Source organism: Mycteria americana, chromosome 3 (assembly GCF_035582795.1).
Source record: "Mycteria americana isolate JAX WOST 10 ecotype Jacksonville Zoo and Gardens chromosome 3, USCA_MyAme_1.0, whole genome shotgun sequence".
NCBI classification, from domain to species: Eukaryota; Metazoa; Chordata; class Aves; order Ciconiiformes; family Ciconiidae; genus Mycteria; species Mycteria americana.
Genome location: NC_134367.1, coordinates 50,561,854 through 50,576,613, shown reverse-complemented (window position 1 = coordinate 50,576,613; position 14,760 = coordinate 50,561,854). Strand labels below are relative to the sequence as shown.

At 46.9% G+C, this 14,760-nt stretch overlaps 2 protein-coding genes across 4 annotated transcripts in view; one reads left to right on the top strand and one right to left on the bottom strand.

The window, feature by feature from the left end:
* Window positions 1-8,364, top strand: part of ATG5 (autophagy related 5) — a 112,800-nt gene extending 104,436 nt beyond the window's left edge. Inside the window, exon 9 of the transcript XR_012775219.1 lies at window positions 7,952-8,364. The gene's annotated coding sequence lies outside the window, so the exon portion shown is untranslated. The remainder of the gene's footprint in view (window positions 1-7,951) is intronic.
* Window positions 8,226-14,760, bottom strand: part of PRDM1 (PR/SET domain 1) — a 102,399-nt gene continuing 95,864 nt past the window's right edge. For all 3 annotated transcript variants that reach the window (XM_075498471.1, XM_075498472.1, XM_075498470.1), the window contains 3 exons: window positions 12,175-13,283; window positions 11,738-11,866; window positions 8,226-11,328 (listed from right to left, as the gene is read on the bottom strand). In XM_075498471.1, coding sequence (XP_075354586.1) covers window positions 10,753-11,328; window positions 11,738-11,866; window positions 12,175-13,283 — 1,814 coding nt within the window. In that variant the 3' untranslated portion in view covers window positions 8,226-10,752. The remainder of the gene's footprint in view (window positions 11,329-11,737; window positions 11,867-12,174; window positions 13,284-14,760) is intronic.

The following is a 14,760-nucleotide window of genomic DNA, read 5'->3' as shown; positions in this document are numbered from 1 at the left end:
GGTTTTAGGTGCTCGGTTTGAAGGCATTGATGATTCCCAGTGATCCGTGAAGTTAGGATGAGCTATGCTACAGTCAAATACCACTTCAGTTGGGATAAACTGTCCTGGGCACCCAAAGAGAATATTTGACTTACAGGTCCTGTATTTTGTTTCTTTTTCTGTCATGCATAGGGATACCACCTTCCTCTCCCACATGGACCTTGAGTGACACAGGTGAAGCCTTCAGCCACCCTCCCAACGGGCTCACCAAAAGCACCGAGGAGCAACCGGCCCTGGCTGGAGAGTGGGGCGGGAGCCCAAGGGCCAGAGCTGCGTGGCCAGCGATGGAGACGGGAGGAGGGGCAGGCAACCTGCCCCGTCCTGTGCAGGACGAGCATCTCCCACCCTGTGCGCTGAGGGAGGTAGAAGTCCTGTGGGAAAACCAGTGCATGATCCAAAACCAGCAGCGAGGGCTGCTCCCGAAGCTTATGCGTGGATTCTGGCATTTCAGAACTTTTTGGTGCTTGACACTGCAACCTTGCTCATGTAGCGTTAATGCTGGGAGAGGTGTACGTATGCGAGCAAGTGAAAGTAGCATCAGCGTTTTGATAAGAACAAGGTTTGCATCAGATACAGACACATGTCCGACCCGATACCCGTTTGTTTCTAAGCGATGTGAAGGGAAGGCCCACTTCATTTCAGCACACTTCTGGGGGCCCAGGCTTTTAATAGCGTGTAATATTTCTGGCAACAGATGAGAGCTAATATATTGTGTTTAAATCTGGGATGAGTTGTTGACCAGCTGTGGTCTATGTGCAGAGATATCAAATGCTTTTCTTGGGATAATGTCAGTTCCAGCCTGCAACCCACATGTGGGTCAGAGGCAGCACTGAAGACCGGCAAAAATAACCCGTTTAATCTCACGAAGCCATCTCTCTCCTGCAGTGCGTTTGGTGCAGTTGTCCTCTAACGATTTGAACATTTCAGAAAGTTCTGGGTGAGCTGGCTCCTTTTTCAGTGTTGCACATCGGTCGACACCGGTGGGAGGTTTCTGCCCTTCTGTCTGCACCAGAGAGGTAAATTAGTTAAGCAGAGGCACGAATTATTTGCATGCAGCTGAGGTGGCGAATGTGTTATCTTAACAGCAGAAGAGGAAATGGTTCTCTATAGATTATTAGTTACTGAAAAAGCAAAGGCATGTCTTTTGTTGCCACCACACCACTGGTCTGACTGTTGAGTAGATACGGATCAATATCCCCCCTTCCTCCTCTCCCCCCTCGCTCTTCACATTTTCACTTAGGCTGAGGTGAAGAGGTTTCACTTTAATTTATGTCATTCTTGTATTGCCAAATGGCATGCCAGAGCAACCGAACCGGGTGTGATCTGACTCTCTGTTGTGTGCTCTCACATGCAATCCCCTCGTGGGAAAATGCTGAGAGAAAATGGAAATTTAAGCTCTGCACCTAGCCACTGTGGTTTTTTGGGTTTTTAATAGTGCTTCGTTTGTAAGCTCCTTGGGGCAGAGAGAGTTTTTGTTGCGTTCAGGGTAGTCGTAGCCCATAAGTGAGGACTTCTAAATATGATGATATTACAGATAGTACTATAAACAACCTGTTCTCTCTACGAACAACAAAAATACATGCTGTTACATATCGGAGGATCTCAAAACAAGGTACAAATATTAGTCTTACACCACAACTTACACAAGTCTTGTACCTATTCTACAAATGAGTCGGGCGTTGTATGGGAAGGTCAACTGACTTCTTCCAGACCTCACTGCCAGTTAGTGAAGGTACCAAAACCAGAGCCCAGCCGACTTGGCTCCTGGGTCCCTGTCCTTGCTGCAAAACTGAGCTCTGGCCCTGAAATACTGAAATTTCTGGATTAAAAAAAAAGTCTCTTTAGATGTCCATTGTTAAGATAAGCTTAAACTTGGATACATTCTCCTGCATAGATGCCCATCACTGCCTTAGTGTTGAGATTGATCTAAACAACTAAATTGAAAATTAATTTAAAAAAAAAAAAAAGAAATGCATTAGGAATGGCATCAACAGGCATTCCTGGACTTAAATGCCCCAAATCTGGGGGAAGTGAGAACCTGAACTCTGTGGCTGGGTCCATCTCTGAATGTATTTTTGGAGTCAGACTCACATGGGGTTGAGGTGTTCCCTTGTGGCTAACAGGCGCAGATGGAGTTGGCGGGCAGGAGGCCAGTGGCAAGGGACTGAGATTTAGGATGTTCATGTCTAACAAGGCTCTTAAGAGTGTTTTGCAGGGGTGTGTGCTGCTTCAGGAGAATGTGCTTGATGGTCACGGGGGGCCCTTGTTTTCTGGCCTCCTTAATTGGGACATGTAGCTGAGATTTTGAAGGAAACCAGAGAGCACTGTACCTTCAGTATGATCTGCACCTTCAGCTCTTCAGCCTGCCTCTGTTGGGTGCTCGCTAGCAGAATGAGGATGATAATCCCCCCTAGACAGCAGAAGGGCCTGTGCCACGTTGCCCCTGCCCTCGAGGAGACGGGGCTGCTTGCGTGCGGCAGGGCAGAGGGAGCTGTACCTGCAGCTACTGCTCCACCTCGTCTCCTGGGCTCCTTTTTGAGCTCAAGCAGGACAAGTGACTGTGTAGCAAACGACACAGTCATTCCTGAATGTTGTATCGGGGGGGGGGGGGGATTATAAACCTCAAGCAGATCTGTGGGAGGGAGGAAATCTGCACGTCGCCCTTAGCTGCTATGTAGGTTGTAATTTCATTTGAGAAACACCCAGGTATTTTACGAACAAGGCTCCCCGTGAATTGCAGTCCGTGGCACCCAAGGAAGGCGAGAAGAACCTGGGCATCCCAGGGGAACTGCGCTGAATTCCTCCCGAATGGCTCCAGATTCAGGGGGACATCTTTCTGCAGATTTCGTCAGCAACTGCTGAGGCCGCAGTGGGGTCTCTCTCTGCAGGGAACAGGCTTTTCTCGAGGGCGATGGGCCACCGGGGCTGCTGCCATGGGGCCGGTGGCCACACAGGACCCCTAGGCAGGAGGCACAGGGATGGAGGACGTGGGGCACCGCTCAGTCACAGCCCGTCTGGGGACAGCGGGACAGGCAGCATGGGCATTGGTGTGTAGTCTAAAAGACGGGCATTTTTAGCAAACAGATTTAGATAGCATTGCTCATTTGGAAATCAGCTGCATGGCTGAGCACAGGGACTGTTGAGACCACGAGTCTTTGGATCCGAACTAGAGCTGCTTCCCAAGGGCCATGGAAGTACCTGCCCTGCCCTTCCCTTGCTGCCGTCTCTAATCATGGGCACAATTTTGGTCGGTGGCTTGAAGCCAGGCTTGCTCAGGGCTAGCCCAGGGAGGAATGGGGATGGGCAAGGCCCTCCTGCAGCTGCCCAGTGCTGGGGCATTAGTGCAAGGGGCCAGAGGAGGTGGTGCAGGGTTTTAGGGCAGTGGGGATGTAAGGAATGAGCCCAGCCCCGGGGTCCCGGCTCTGCTCCCCAGGGTCCTGGCCAGGGCCTCTCGGGGCGGTGCCGAGGTTGCGGCTCTCGAGGCAGCTTATTGCCCTGCTGATTGGGGCGCGAGGGTTTTGGCAGACTGGGATGCTCTTAGATGAGAAAAAGTGCTCTGGTTGTCATCACACTTGCTTTTCTGTGCTTAAAGTGTATTTTCTCAGTTTGCAGTGTCAGGGGGCCGGGCGCATGGTGAAGCTATTTGGATTCTGCGTTGATAAGGCGAGTGCAAACTGTCCCCGCAGCTCTCGAGAGCAGAATCAAACTGAAACTTACCACTCAGAGTAGAAAGCACATAACACCCACAGCTACAGACATGCACAAATTGCTGCAATATAGGTTAGAAAAGGAGCCCTCTTCTGCACCCTCTGGTCTCATTAAAAACACACACACATGCACACACACACATAAAATCTTCTCTGAATGACTATAAGCACCAGTGCGTGTTCTCTCCTAAACACCCAACTAACTTGTAACGGCTTATTAAAAAGGCAAATTTTCACTTTTCATGTATCCTTGCTCCCTTTCGCACCTGGTTGCAGTTTCTACAAAATTTCTAACTTTTGTTTTTTTCATGACCGGTTGCAAGTAAAGTGAGACCTTTCAGGGACACCACCCAGCCTGGTTAACTGGGTCCCTGCCTGGGGACATGGCCCCAGCACAGCCAGTTGAAACCAAACCTTCCCCGCTTACTAAAGAATTTCTGCACGGGGCTTTGAGGATGACAAGAAGAGCAGATCTTGTCTGTAAAGACACGCAGGACCTGTCCTTTAAGAAAAAAAGGTCATCTGAATACACAAGGTAGACTAAGGACAGGGGAAAGCAAATGTTGCCTGCAGTTTGCGGAGGGACAGTCCTCCCGCAGAAAGTTTTGCCATAGGAAAGCTGTAGGGAAGCTGGGAACCTAGACTATAATATCCAAGAAATCCTGTACGCACTGCTGCCTGCCGCACTCTTCTTCCTGCCCAAAAGCTACTCTGCGCTTTGCTCATTTAAGTTAGGATTTACCGTGTAAATCCTGGTAAAGGCAGGAACGTCGGGGTGTCCCTAACCCTAAGCCTGCTATCACATTGTGATGGCCGAGTCCTCATCACAGGCGAACTGGGAAAGAGGTCTTCAGCCTTTGATTTTGCTGTGCGTGGTTTCAATATTGCAGGAATCGCTTCTCTTCCCAATGCAGTGCAGCCACTTTGGGGCAGGAATGCTGTAAGGAATCTCACTCGCTCCTTGGATAAGGAAATGATCAAGGACTTGCCTATTCACAATTAATGGAAAAAAAGATCTGAAGGCCTTTATTAATCATTGCACAATAAGGAAGTCATACTGGTTTGGCTCCCTTCAATAGGGCTATTTGGTCACACCTACCTAAGTGGTTTGGCATCCCAACCATCTCCCCACACGCAGCCGGGGAGGAGGGAAGGGCCACTGCGCCCGTGTGCCACCAAGGTGCCTGGCCACCAGCTTGCGGGGCAGGGAGAGCTCTGAGTGCCCATCTCCCTTTCCCGGGGCGGGCAGGCATCTCTTTTTAGGGATCTCTGCCCAATGCACACACCAGTGCCACCCATCCCCGTGCTCTGGGCACAGGTTTCTGGCCCAAGCCCTGGCATCAAAAAGGAGCAGAAGTTCACGCATGCCCTGTGCTGGAGTTTCCTCCCTGCCAGCTGCGGAGGTCCCTGCTGGGCAGGGTCTCCTCCCAGGGGTGCGTGCCACCCACCCACTGACCGCAGCTCCTTGCCCCGCTGCTGGGCTTCTGCTCAGGACCCTGGCTTACCTCTCATGGCAGTCAGTCTGTTTAACCCCCAACTCCAGAAGGCAGTTTGCGGCCAGATGTGATGGCTGGCAGGTGCCTCTGATGTGCCAGGAGACAGACGTTCAGGTGCTGGGCTTTGGCTGGCACATGGGGCTGCATCACCCTGCCCTAGGAGAGGGTGCCGGGGAGAATTTTATAGCGAGTGGCAAGACAACATCAGCACGGGATGAGAGACGCTTCAAGAGCCCTGGCTATGTTTCAGGTGTCTTTGCCAGGTGAGCTTGTGCAGGATGAAGTTTGCAGAGCTGAACAGCCCAAGCCAGCTGAGCGTGTGCTGCCTGGAGATGGAAAGCATCACCTTATTTCCCCTGTGCTGGGCTTAGCCGTTCGACTTGTGCCAAGCTGCAAGCTGTCATGGTGGAGGTAAGGAAGCTTGGCTTTGAAGCAGAAGATGAGCAGAGGCGATGTCTGCTTGCACGCATCTCTAAGCAATCGACCTCTGATCCCTCTGGCACGAGACGAGTACAACTTTGCATCCAAAGTAGGCACCAAGGCAGCAGGGGCTCGGCGAGAACTAGCAGTTCTCCTCCCCTTCCCTTTCCACCATTGTCCCCAACCTTGTTCAAAACCGAGTGAAAGCAGAGTCCTGCGGCGTGTCGGACACTTATGAGCCTTCAGCCATTGCCCGCAGTTGGTGTAAATGTGGCTTTGATGGGTGTGCAAATGTGCTATTTGCCAGCACTTCCAGGTGCTGCTGGTTGCAGGATGGACATTTTTCAGCATCTGATGAAAAATTAAACACCCGTGTTCTTGGGAAGTGTCACATCTTTGACAAAAAGTCATGTTTTCCCGCTGTTCAGGCAGGACTGGTTAGTGCTGAAGTCGCCAAAATTTCCACCTGTGTCCCCCACATCCCGGCCCAGGCAGCTGTCTTTTCCCTGCCAGTCTACCCCGACCCCGCACAGAGGAGAGGGACCTCTCTCTCAGTGCCAGGGAGGCTACCTCAATGCCATCGGTGACTTTTTCTTAGGCCACCGTGACAGCTTGTGTTTTTCAGATACCTGTCCTGTGACGGGCGCATTCCTCAGCTGCACTGCATCCACTCAGCCCTGCCTCATGCAGTAATTAACCAAGTGTTTCCTGGCTGCCTTTAATTACAGCCACAACTATTTCCCTCACTCTAACGTAACGCCTCTGAAGGACAGCAAATGTTTTGGGCCCCGTCCCGCGCGGAGTGCAGTCCCAGCACGTGTTGGGACACCGCTGCGCACCGGCAGTCGCTGATTTGAACCCGAAGGGCTCATACCCCCTTGGTGAGTCACGTTTTTCATTTTCGACCTCAAGGTCGTAATTGCCCACGCTGGGAATTAGCGGTGTCTGCCCAGCACCCAGCTGAGATACGGGGTGTTATAAACCAGCCAGAAGGGCACGATCCTCCTTAAATCTGTGTTTGAGTTCATCTCAGCTGTAATTTGCCCCATCCTGTGGCAAAGCAGCTCAGCTGGCAAAGACATGGGAGGAAAGTGCAGATCACCTTCCTGGCCACATCGCGGTTGGTCCCCCCACATTTTCATGCTGATGGCAGCGCGGCGGGCATCCAGCCCACCCGTGGGCAGCCCGTGGCTCGCTGTTGGGGCACATGGCCTCGCAAGGCTGTGTCTTACAGCAGCACCCAAAAGGCCGAGCTGTCCCCCCCTCCGCACCTTGCTAACGCTGTTGCGGTTAGCCGACCTGGTGGTGGTGGTGTTGCCATGGCTGAAACCAGCTGTATTTCTGGTCGCAATACGCGCCTTCAGCGGCTTCCAGCCGGCGTGGGGGCTGCCAGAAACCAAGGCAGCAGCTGCCGGGCTCGGCCTCGCGAGGCTGTGATCTATAACGTGCATTGTCTTTTTATGTAATGTGTTTTATTAAACATCTTCTAAAGCTTACAAGTGTCCCCAGGACATAACTCTCCAGCGCAACATAATGCTTTGCCAAGTAATGAAGTATGATTTATGGTGGTAACGGTTATCCTACTTTTTTTTTTTTTTTAAATTATTACAGCAATAGCCCTGTCGAATATAGGAATATAACATGTTGCATTTGGCACGTTTATGACAACAGTGCTCTGGTTTTCTTAACTCCACAGTTCAGTGTTGGCAGTATTTCAAATTCTTGAGACAGATGTTTAAATGAATTTTTTAAGAGGACAGTGAAATACTTCTAAAACATCATACGGCGCTGAGTGTCTCAATATGAGCAGGAACATTATTTCTTTAACGTTCAGGTAGGGCAGGGCAGCACATGGCCTTTCTGGTTTAGATCTCACGGTAAATGATGGAAGTAGCAAATGTTGAATTAACTTTTCTGGGGCATCCTGGCCTGTTGTTACTTTTTGGCTGAGCTGGCGGTAGGGGAACGGACACTTGACCTTCTCCCGCATTTAGTTCGCATTTGCGTCTCGTTTGTGAGCAGTGAAAACAGATCCACATTTGTTTTGAATGCAGTTCCCACCATGTTGATACAGCACTAAGTGGTCTCACGCTGACATTTTGAGTGTGTCATTGTGGTCCCAGTGGTTAGGGTTTCGGGCCAGAAATGACAATCATTTGGAAAAATGTAAATGAGAACCCTGGTCACATATCTGCAAGGCAGATAGCATTCAAGTATTTCCATTGAAACACTGAAAATTCTTGGGTTTTAAAAAAAAAAAAAAACAACTTTTTTTTTTTTTTTTTTAAGGTATTGGCTAAAGCTGAAGAGAGCGGCATAATTAACAAAGCCAGGGTATTCGGCTCTGGCACTGTTGCTTGCAACTTTCAATCGTGGAACATCAGAGCCCACAAAGGCAGAAGTCGGCATTGTTGGAGACGTCATCGCTCTCAGCGCAGCCCGTGTTTGCGGCTGGGAGGGGAAGGCGCCCCGCAACGAGGCTGCGCACGCAGTCAGTGCAGAGATTGAAGACAAGGGAAGCATCAGTAAAGTAATGAACACTTATATTTAATTTACATTTGACAATTTGCACATAAATAATGATGTAAACCAATACGTAAACATATGATAGTTTGTTGTTCTAGCAAAGTAAAAAGCCTGTTAACTTTGGTCAGAGTCTTTCTTAAGAGAGACAAAAAAAAACCCCCCAAACACTGTTGATTGTTGCTACATTCACATGTAAAACTTCTAAGGGAAGGGGAAACAGTAAAGAGAAGTAACAATTCTTAAAGCTGATGCATATAAATTCTTGTAAAATTTGTATCAAATACAAGAAAGCACTACAGGCAAATAATAGGAAAAGTGTGTGTCCAGTGACAGAGTAGTGATACTTTGGTTTATCCTACAAGTAAGTACTATATTTATGAACTATTGCTACATTTAAAAGATGTCAGCCTCACAATTTGCAGGAGTGGAAATGTAATGAACTGTAGTCCTTCAAAAGCTGTGTTGAGAGACTTGTATTTCAGGATCGTTTGGTGTTTTTTTTAACAGAAGGCATTAAAATGAAGTTTGTTGAAAAAAAGATCACCGAATCCTGGACTGCTGAAGTAGGCGATTTTAAAATTTGTAAGAATATAACTAGACAAAAAGATATACAGGGAGGGGAGGTGTGTAATAATGCTACTTATATTTATGCCAGTTGACCGTGCAACACATCAATGGCAGGGTAAAACGAGGAGAGGGGCTCACCCCAACTCACTTCCATCCTGCCCTTCACCGTGTTTTGTGAACACACCACGCACGGGTCGTACGTGGCTTCTTGTCAAGTTCCTTCAGTTACATTTTCTGGCTGTTTGTTCACTGACCACCCGCCTCCTTCCCCCCAGTACAGACTGCCGGGAGAGCAGGGGACCGATGACCCCCATCAGGGTCATTCCCACCGAATTCGCTGAGACGCCACGTGTGGGTGACATTATTCACATAAGGTGTTTGCAAGTTCAGGCTTCACCTGGAGAGCTGTGCACGCGTACTTGCAAGTGATGAATGCCTTAGTACAACCTTCTGGTTTTGAGGTCATTGGTAATATGCAAAACTGGATAACATCTGATTTTCACACTTAGATGAAAAATAGGTTTTATTACACGGTTTGGCTCACAACTTAAGTGGTATAAATATATATACATATACATATATAGTATAGTGGTATAAATATATCTATAAATATACATGTGTTCTTTGCTACACCTCAAACATCACCATCGCATCTTTGGGCTTAGCAAAACAAAAAGATAAAAGGACGTGCATTCTATCTTTCCCTGTGCACATTTTGGTTTCTTCTCTAAAGTAGCAAAGCATTTAGATAAAACAGCATTGTCTGCACCACTGGACACAAGCACTGAGGTAATTGTTGTTCAACAACTTTGCAATGCCCTTTTCTTCTTTAATTAAATTAACAAAATGTACAAACACAAATACTGAGAAAAATCTGAGTCTTACAGGAAGGAAGAAAAAAAAATGTATGTGCCAGGAAAGGACTTTGTTCCCCACTTCTACCCAGGCAAAGTGGGAGAGGAAATACAAGTAAAACCGAACCCCTTCTTTCTCAGGGAATCTGACCATCTTTTTTTTATCCCTGGAAGGCTCTGGCCAAAAAAAAAAAAAAAAAAAAAAAGAGAGAGAGAGAAGAAAGAAATCTGCCCAAACCCTCGGTTTAGGCAGAATATTAAGAATATTTGTGTGTTTTGCTTTTCAACTGCTTTTGGAAACAAAAGAATGTAAGTGAGATTTTATTTTGGAAGAGCCAGTTTAAGCTGATGCATTCCTTTGGTCATAAAGTTACATGACAATTTGTGGGGCTGTAGCTGTTTTCTAAAAACCTGTGGTATTGTCCATAGCAGGTAGGTGTTTGCTGTGCCACATCTGTTCCCGGTAGAGCTGCAGGTAGAAGAATCTCTCTCCTGTCCTCAGAGAGGCAGGAGTAGCAGTTTCTTCCCTGCTTGCTGCTACTCTGGGATTTTTTTTTCCCCCTTTTCAATCCCCAGTGGGGCGATTTGCACATAAAAGTACACAGCATTTTTTTCAAACTGAGGGATCTAGGATTCTGTATGTCAAATGTCCAACTGGCAATACAAAAAACCACATTTGTTTGAAAGACATGGGTACATAGAACACATTTACTGAAACCCCCATCTTAGGTTCTTAAAACAGATGTGCAGAAAAAATATCTACAAAGAATGGCCATAAAACAAAAAATAAAAACATTTAAAGTAAAAATTACAATGAATTTTCCAGTCATTGTAAACATTTTGCTAATTATTGCTTTTAGAATGATTAATTGCATAATAAATTATGAAGTACTATCATTGAAAAAATAATTATGGATAGATGATTGTCTTTTAGTAACTGGCGAGGCAATGCACAGTCCTTTGCCTCTTTTTATGCCCTGAGAAAACAGCAACTTTGGAGTTCCTTCTTTCAGCTGGAGAGCGTAGGGAGACTACTGTAAGCCAAGATTGCTTTGCAGCATTGAAACTATGTACAAGCAACTGCTACAGGCACCCTGACTTGCCAAGTCATAAATAAAAAAAAAATCACTTTGCCAAAAAGTCTTAAGGGTCCATTGGTTCAACTGTTTCTTGCTTGACCTTTACAGGTAACAGAGGTAGTGGGTGACCGTGAGGCAACTTCATAATTGACATATCTGACGATTCATAAAGGTTGCATCCTGAGGAGATAAGTCCATTTCCCAGGTTCCTCTGTAGAGATGCTTTCAGATTAGCTCCTTCCATCTCCCTCCTGAGCATGGTCAGTATATCCTTCTCCACGATCGATGTTAAGTCGATATTGTCCTCCACTTCTTCCAACTTGTCGGCATTGTCACTGATGTCAAACTTCTCGATCTCCTCGTTGATTCGATTCAGGTCCTCCATGGAGAGGCCGGAGGCAGGGGCGACAGGGCAGTTGCCCTTCAGATGGACCTGGAGGCTGCAGAGGTGAATGTAGCTCTTGTGGCAGTGGATGCATTTATGGGGACGTTCCCGGGTGTGGAGACGCTTGTGCAGCTTCAGGTGCACAAACTGGGTGAATTTGGCCGGGCAGAGCTTGCACTGGTAAGGCTTCTCTCCAGAGTGGAGCCGCAGGTGGGTTTTGAGATTGCTGGTGCTGCTGAACCGCTTGTGACAAACCTAATGTGGGGGGTGGCAGAGAAACAGTGAATGAGTGGGAGGGGATTTTATGGTTTAAATCACAGACACCTAGGAGGAGACGGCAGGATGAAGCAGCAGCTTTTTATATCTTCACATTTTCTCACAAGGGGAAAAAAATCCCCATCTTTTTTATTTAAATATTTGCTGAATAGCATTTCAAGTATGGCCGATGGCAAAACTGTATCAGGCAGATGTTGCTCTAGCAGACTAAAGCCAACCCTGCTGTCTCACAGACGCTGCTGCACCAGGGCTGGAAAATGGCTGCGATATGGACTCCAGTCCTGAGCAGCCAGGGGTTTGTAGCACAGCCCATGCCGCACAGGGTGTGCACGGGCCCGGCCATCTCTTCGGCCTCTGAGGGAAGTTGTCTCTGTGATGTGTTACATACCTGACACTCGTGGGGCTTTTCTCCCGTGTGTACCAGATAGTGCTTCTGGAGGTGAGCCAGCTGCGTGAAGCCTTTATTGCAAGTCTGGCATTTAAATGGTCTCTCTCCGCTGTGTACTCGGAGGTGCACCTAGGGAGAGACAAAGCAATTAACAATTTGCAGTTTCCAGTACCGTAACAAAAGTACTTTCAGATGTTTCCTAAAGTCAGTGGAAGATTCCCATTACCAAAATACAATGTTATCTAGTTAATTAGGTGGCGTCAGTATTAAAACACTCTCTTTACAACCATGCTTTCTTGCTGGGGGATGCCGTATTAAGCCCAGACTGATAAACAGCCTAACAAGCAAGGGAGGCCTGTCCCTACTTTTCCTAGATAACCTATAGGGAGAAACCAGAGCCTTCCAAGAAGGCTCGTTTCTTATTCTCCACTGCCTACCTTCAGATTGGAGAGCTGGCCAAAGGTCTTGGAGCAAACGTTGCATTCGTACTTGATCTTCCCATTCTGCTTCTTCAGTGGGTATGGGAGGGTTTTGTAACCGGTCACATTCCTCTTACTTTTAATGAGATTCATGGCTTCTTCACCGCCGGTGGCAGCCAACACTACTGAGGTAGGTTTAGGTTGCATTATGTGTTCTGAACTGGCTGCTGTACCAGCTGTGGGTGACCCGCTGGTGGGGCTGCATGGCTTGTCCTTCATGCTGGCAGCAGCGCCCGTGATAGAGAAGGCACTGTTAGGTGCTGGTATGAGGAAGTCTCTCGGATGATCAGGCTGCAGCAATCGACGGCCTCCTTCACTGGGCAATGAACTGGGGAGCGTGGTGGGGTTCAACATGTGGTGGGAAAGGCTACCTCCGCTGAGCAGGTTGCCATAAAGAGGATACATCCTTGGGAAGAGATTGAAATTGTTGATGCCATTGATATTGTTCAAAGCGCTCAGGTTATTACAGCTCATATTGAATGGAGGTAACAGGAATTTGGGGTAGTGGGGGTTATAGGATGGTAGAAAGGCAGGTGGGAGGTGGCCAGGGGGTGCATATCCAGGATAAGACCCCAATCCTTCTGAGCCATATGATCCGTTCAAGTAAGAGTACGGCTCTCTGTGCTCTTGGGAAGTAGGTGCCAGAGGCGAAACCGTGACCCCTGGACTGCTGTGAGGGCTTGAACTTTTTAAACTTTGGTCTGGGCTGCTCCTCCCAGAAGGACTTGGTGTAGTAGACGTCTGGATGGGCGAGTGAGTAATGTAGCTGGGTCTATCCATCCCGTATGCTAAGGAAGCTTTCAGATAGTCTTCTGGAATGTGAGGTCGGATCGGGTAGACAACTCGAGGGAAGAAACACCTCTCTGGGCTATAGTTCTTACGCAAATCATCCAAGTCTTTTTCTGGAGTAACTGGTGAAATGTTGGTCTGGAAGAAGTCTTTTCCTTTTGGAGGATTGGATTCCATTTTCAGGATTTCTTTCACACTGTGCTCCTTCTTTGGGATGCTTTTCTGACAGAGCTCCTCTTTATCAGCACTGTGCTGCTTTGGATTAACGTGGGTTTGTGCTGAAATACAAAGACATGGTAATGATTATTTAGATATGCCACCATCATTATCTCTTTTCAAAACACAGTCTAACTCCTACACGTTTAGTGGGAAGGAAGGGCCACTCTCAGAAGTGAGCAATCATTTAACTTGCCAAAAACCTAATTTCTGCGTGAAGAAATGCCTGCTGGTATTAAGTGTTAATAAAAAGCACTGTTAATTTAAGGGACACCAGCCAGTACATACAGATCTTGATGACGATTCATTTGCAGAGTGCCAGTCTCCACTCCGCAAACTGATTTCACCTTTCTTTCCCCTAAAATTTGACTAGCTTTGCTGTTGAATGTCTATTTAAGCAGTATTTCTAATAAACGTGGTAACAAGCATTTGTTCACAATACAGGTTTAACAGAAGGACTTTACAGAACGCAAGCTCCCAGAAATGTTCCTCAGTAAAATAACAAGGCATGACAAATCGGCTTTTGCCAAACTGCAGCAGTCACTTCACCAGCCAGTTCAATTACTTACAGTACCAAAAAAACATGGCTGGCTAGGATGAAAGCCTTCTTCAAAGAGAAGGTATTCTCCATCAGTAAACAGATCATTACTCATTAAATATACTGCTTAGGAACATCTACAACAAAGCAGACTATTTACTGCAGATTTCTGTGGCATTCAGTCTATGCAAAACTCCTCTGCTTACAGCTGTACTTTATAAAAAAAAATGCTGAGGCAAAGCAAGAGAAAGCAAGACTGGTTGGCTCTAGCTTAAATTGAAACGTACTTTAAAAAAAGAAAAGGGCAAAAGAAATATGCATTTAGAAGGAAATAGAAGCTAGCATCCATTTGGGTCAGTTCAGTGCATACACTGTTTATTTGTATTCAAAGACTCTACCTGGTTATCTGGACATCATATAATACAAACAGTACACTGAAAGATGTCTTCAATAGAAAAAGAAGTCTGCTTTTATCTAATCTCCTGAAGTTAGTAGTTATATAATCTTGAAATGACGACTTGCAAGATATTTTCTTATAGGGGAAAAACTACAAGAAGGTTTCATAATCATGGTTAGTTATGTGCAAGGTTTTCCATCAGGAGGTACCAGTCAACGCCGATAGGTATGTGACTCGAAAGTATCGCAGCCCTTTAACCAGATATCTACTTTTGTGACTGACTGTTCTTACTTCACTAACTGGGGTGAGAAACAGTTATTTCTGAATTTTTGGAGGACCAGCTGAACCCAGTGAGGAAGACAGGAAAATGCAATGACCACACCGCTTTCAACGCGGATTCTTTGCTTCACTATTCACTACTCTGATGGAATCTCGCATTTGGCAACATTACCCTATAAGGCAATGAAACAGCCATTTATTAAATGTATCCAAGAAAACAGCTGTTTTCAAAGCATGCTCCTACTCACAGCAATCGACTTTTACAGTAGCATCCTTTTTCAAATGGCATTAGACTAGTAGCAAGCAAATTTAGTTTGAGATATGT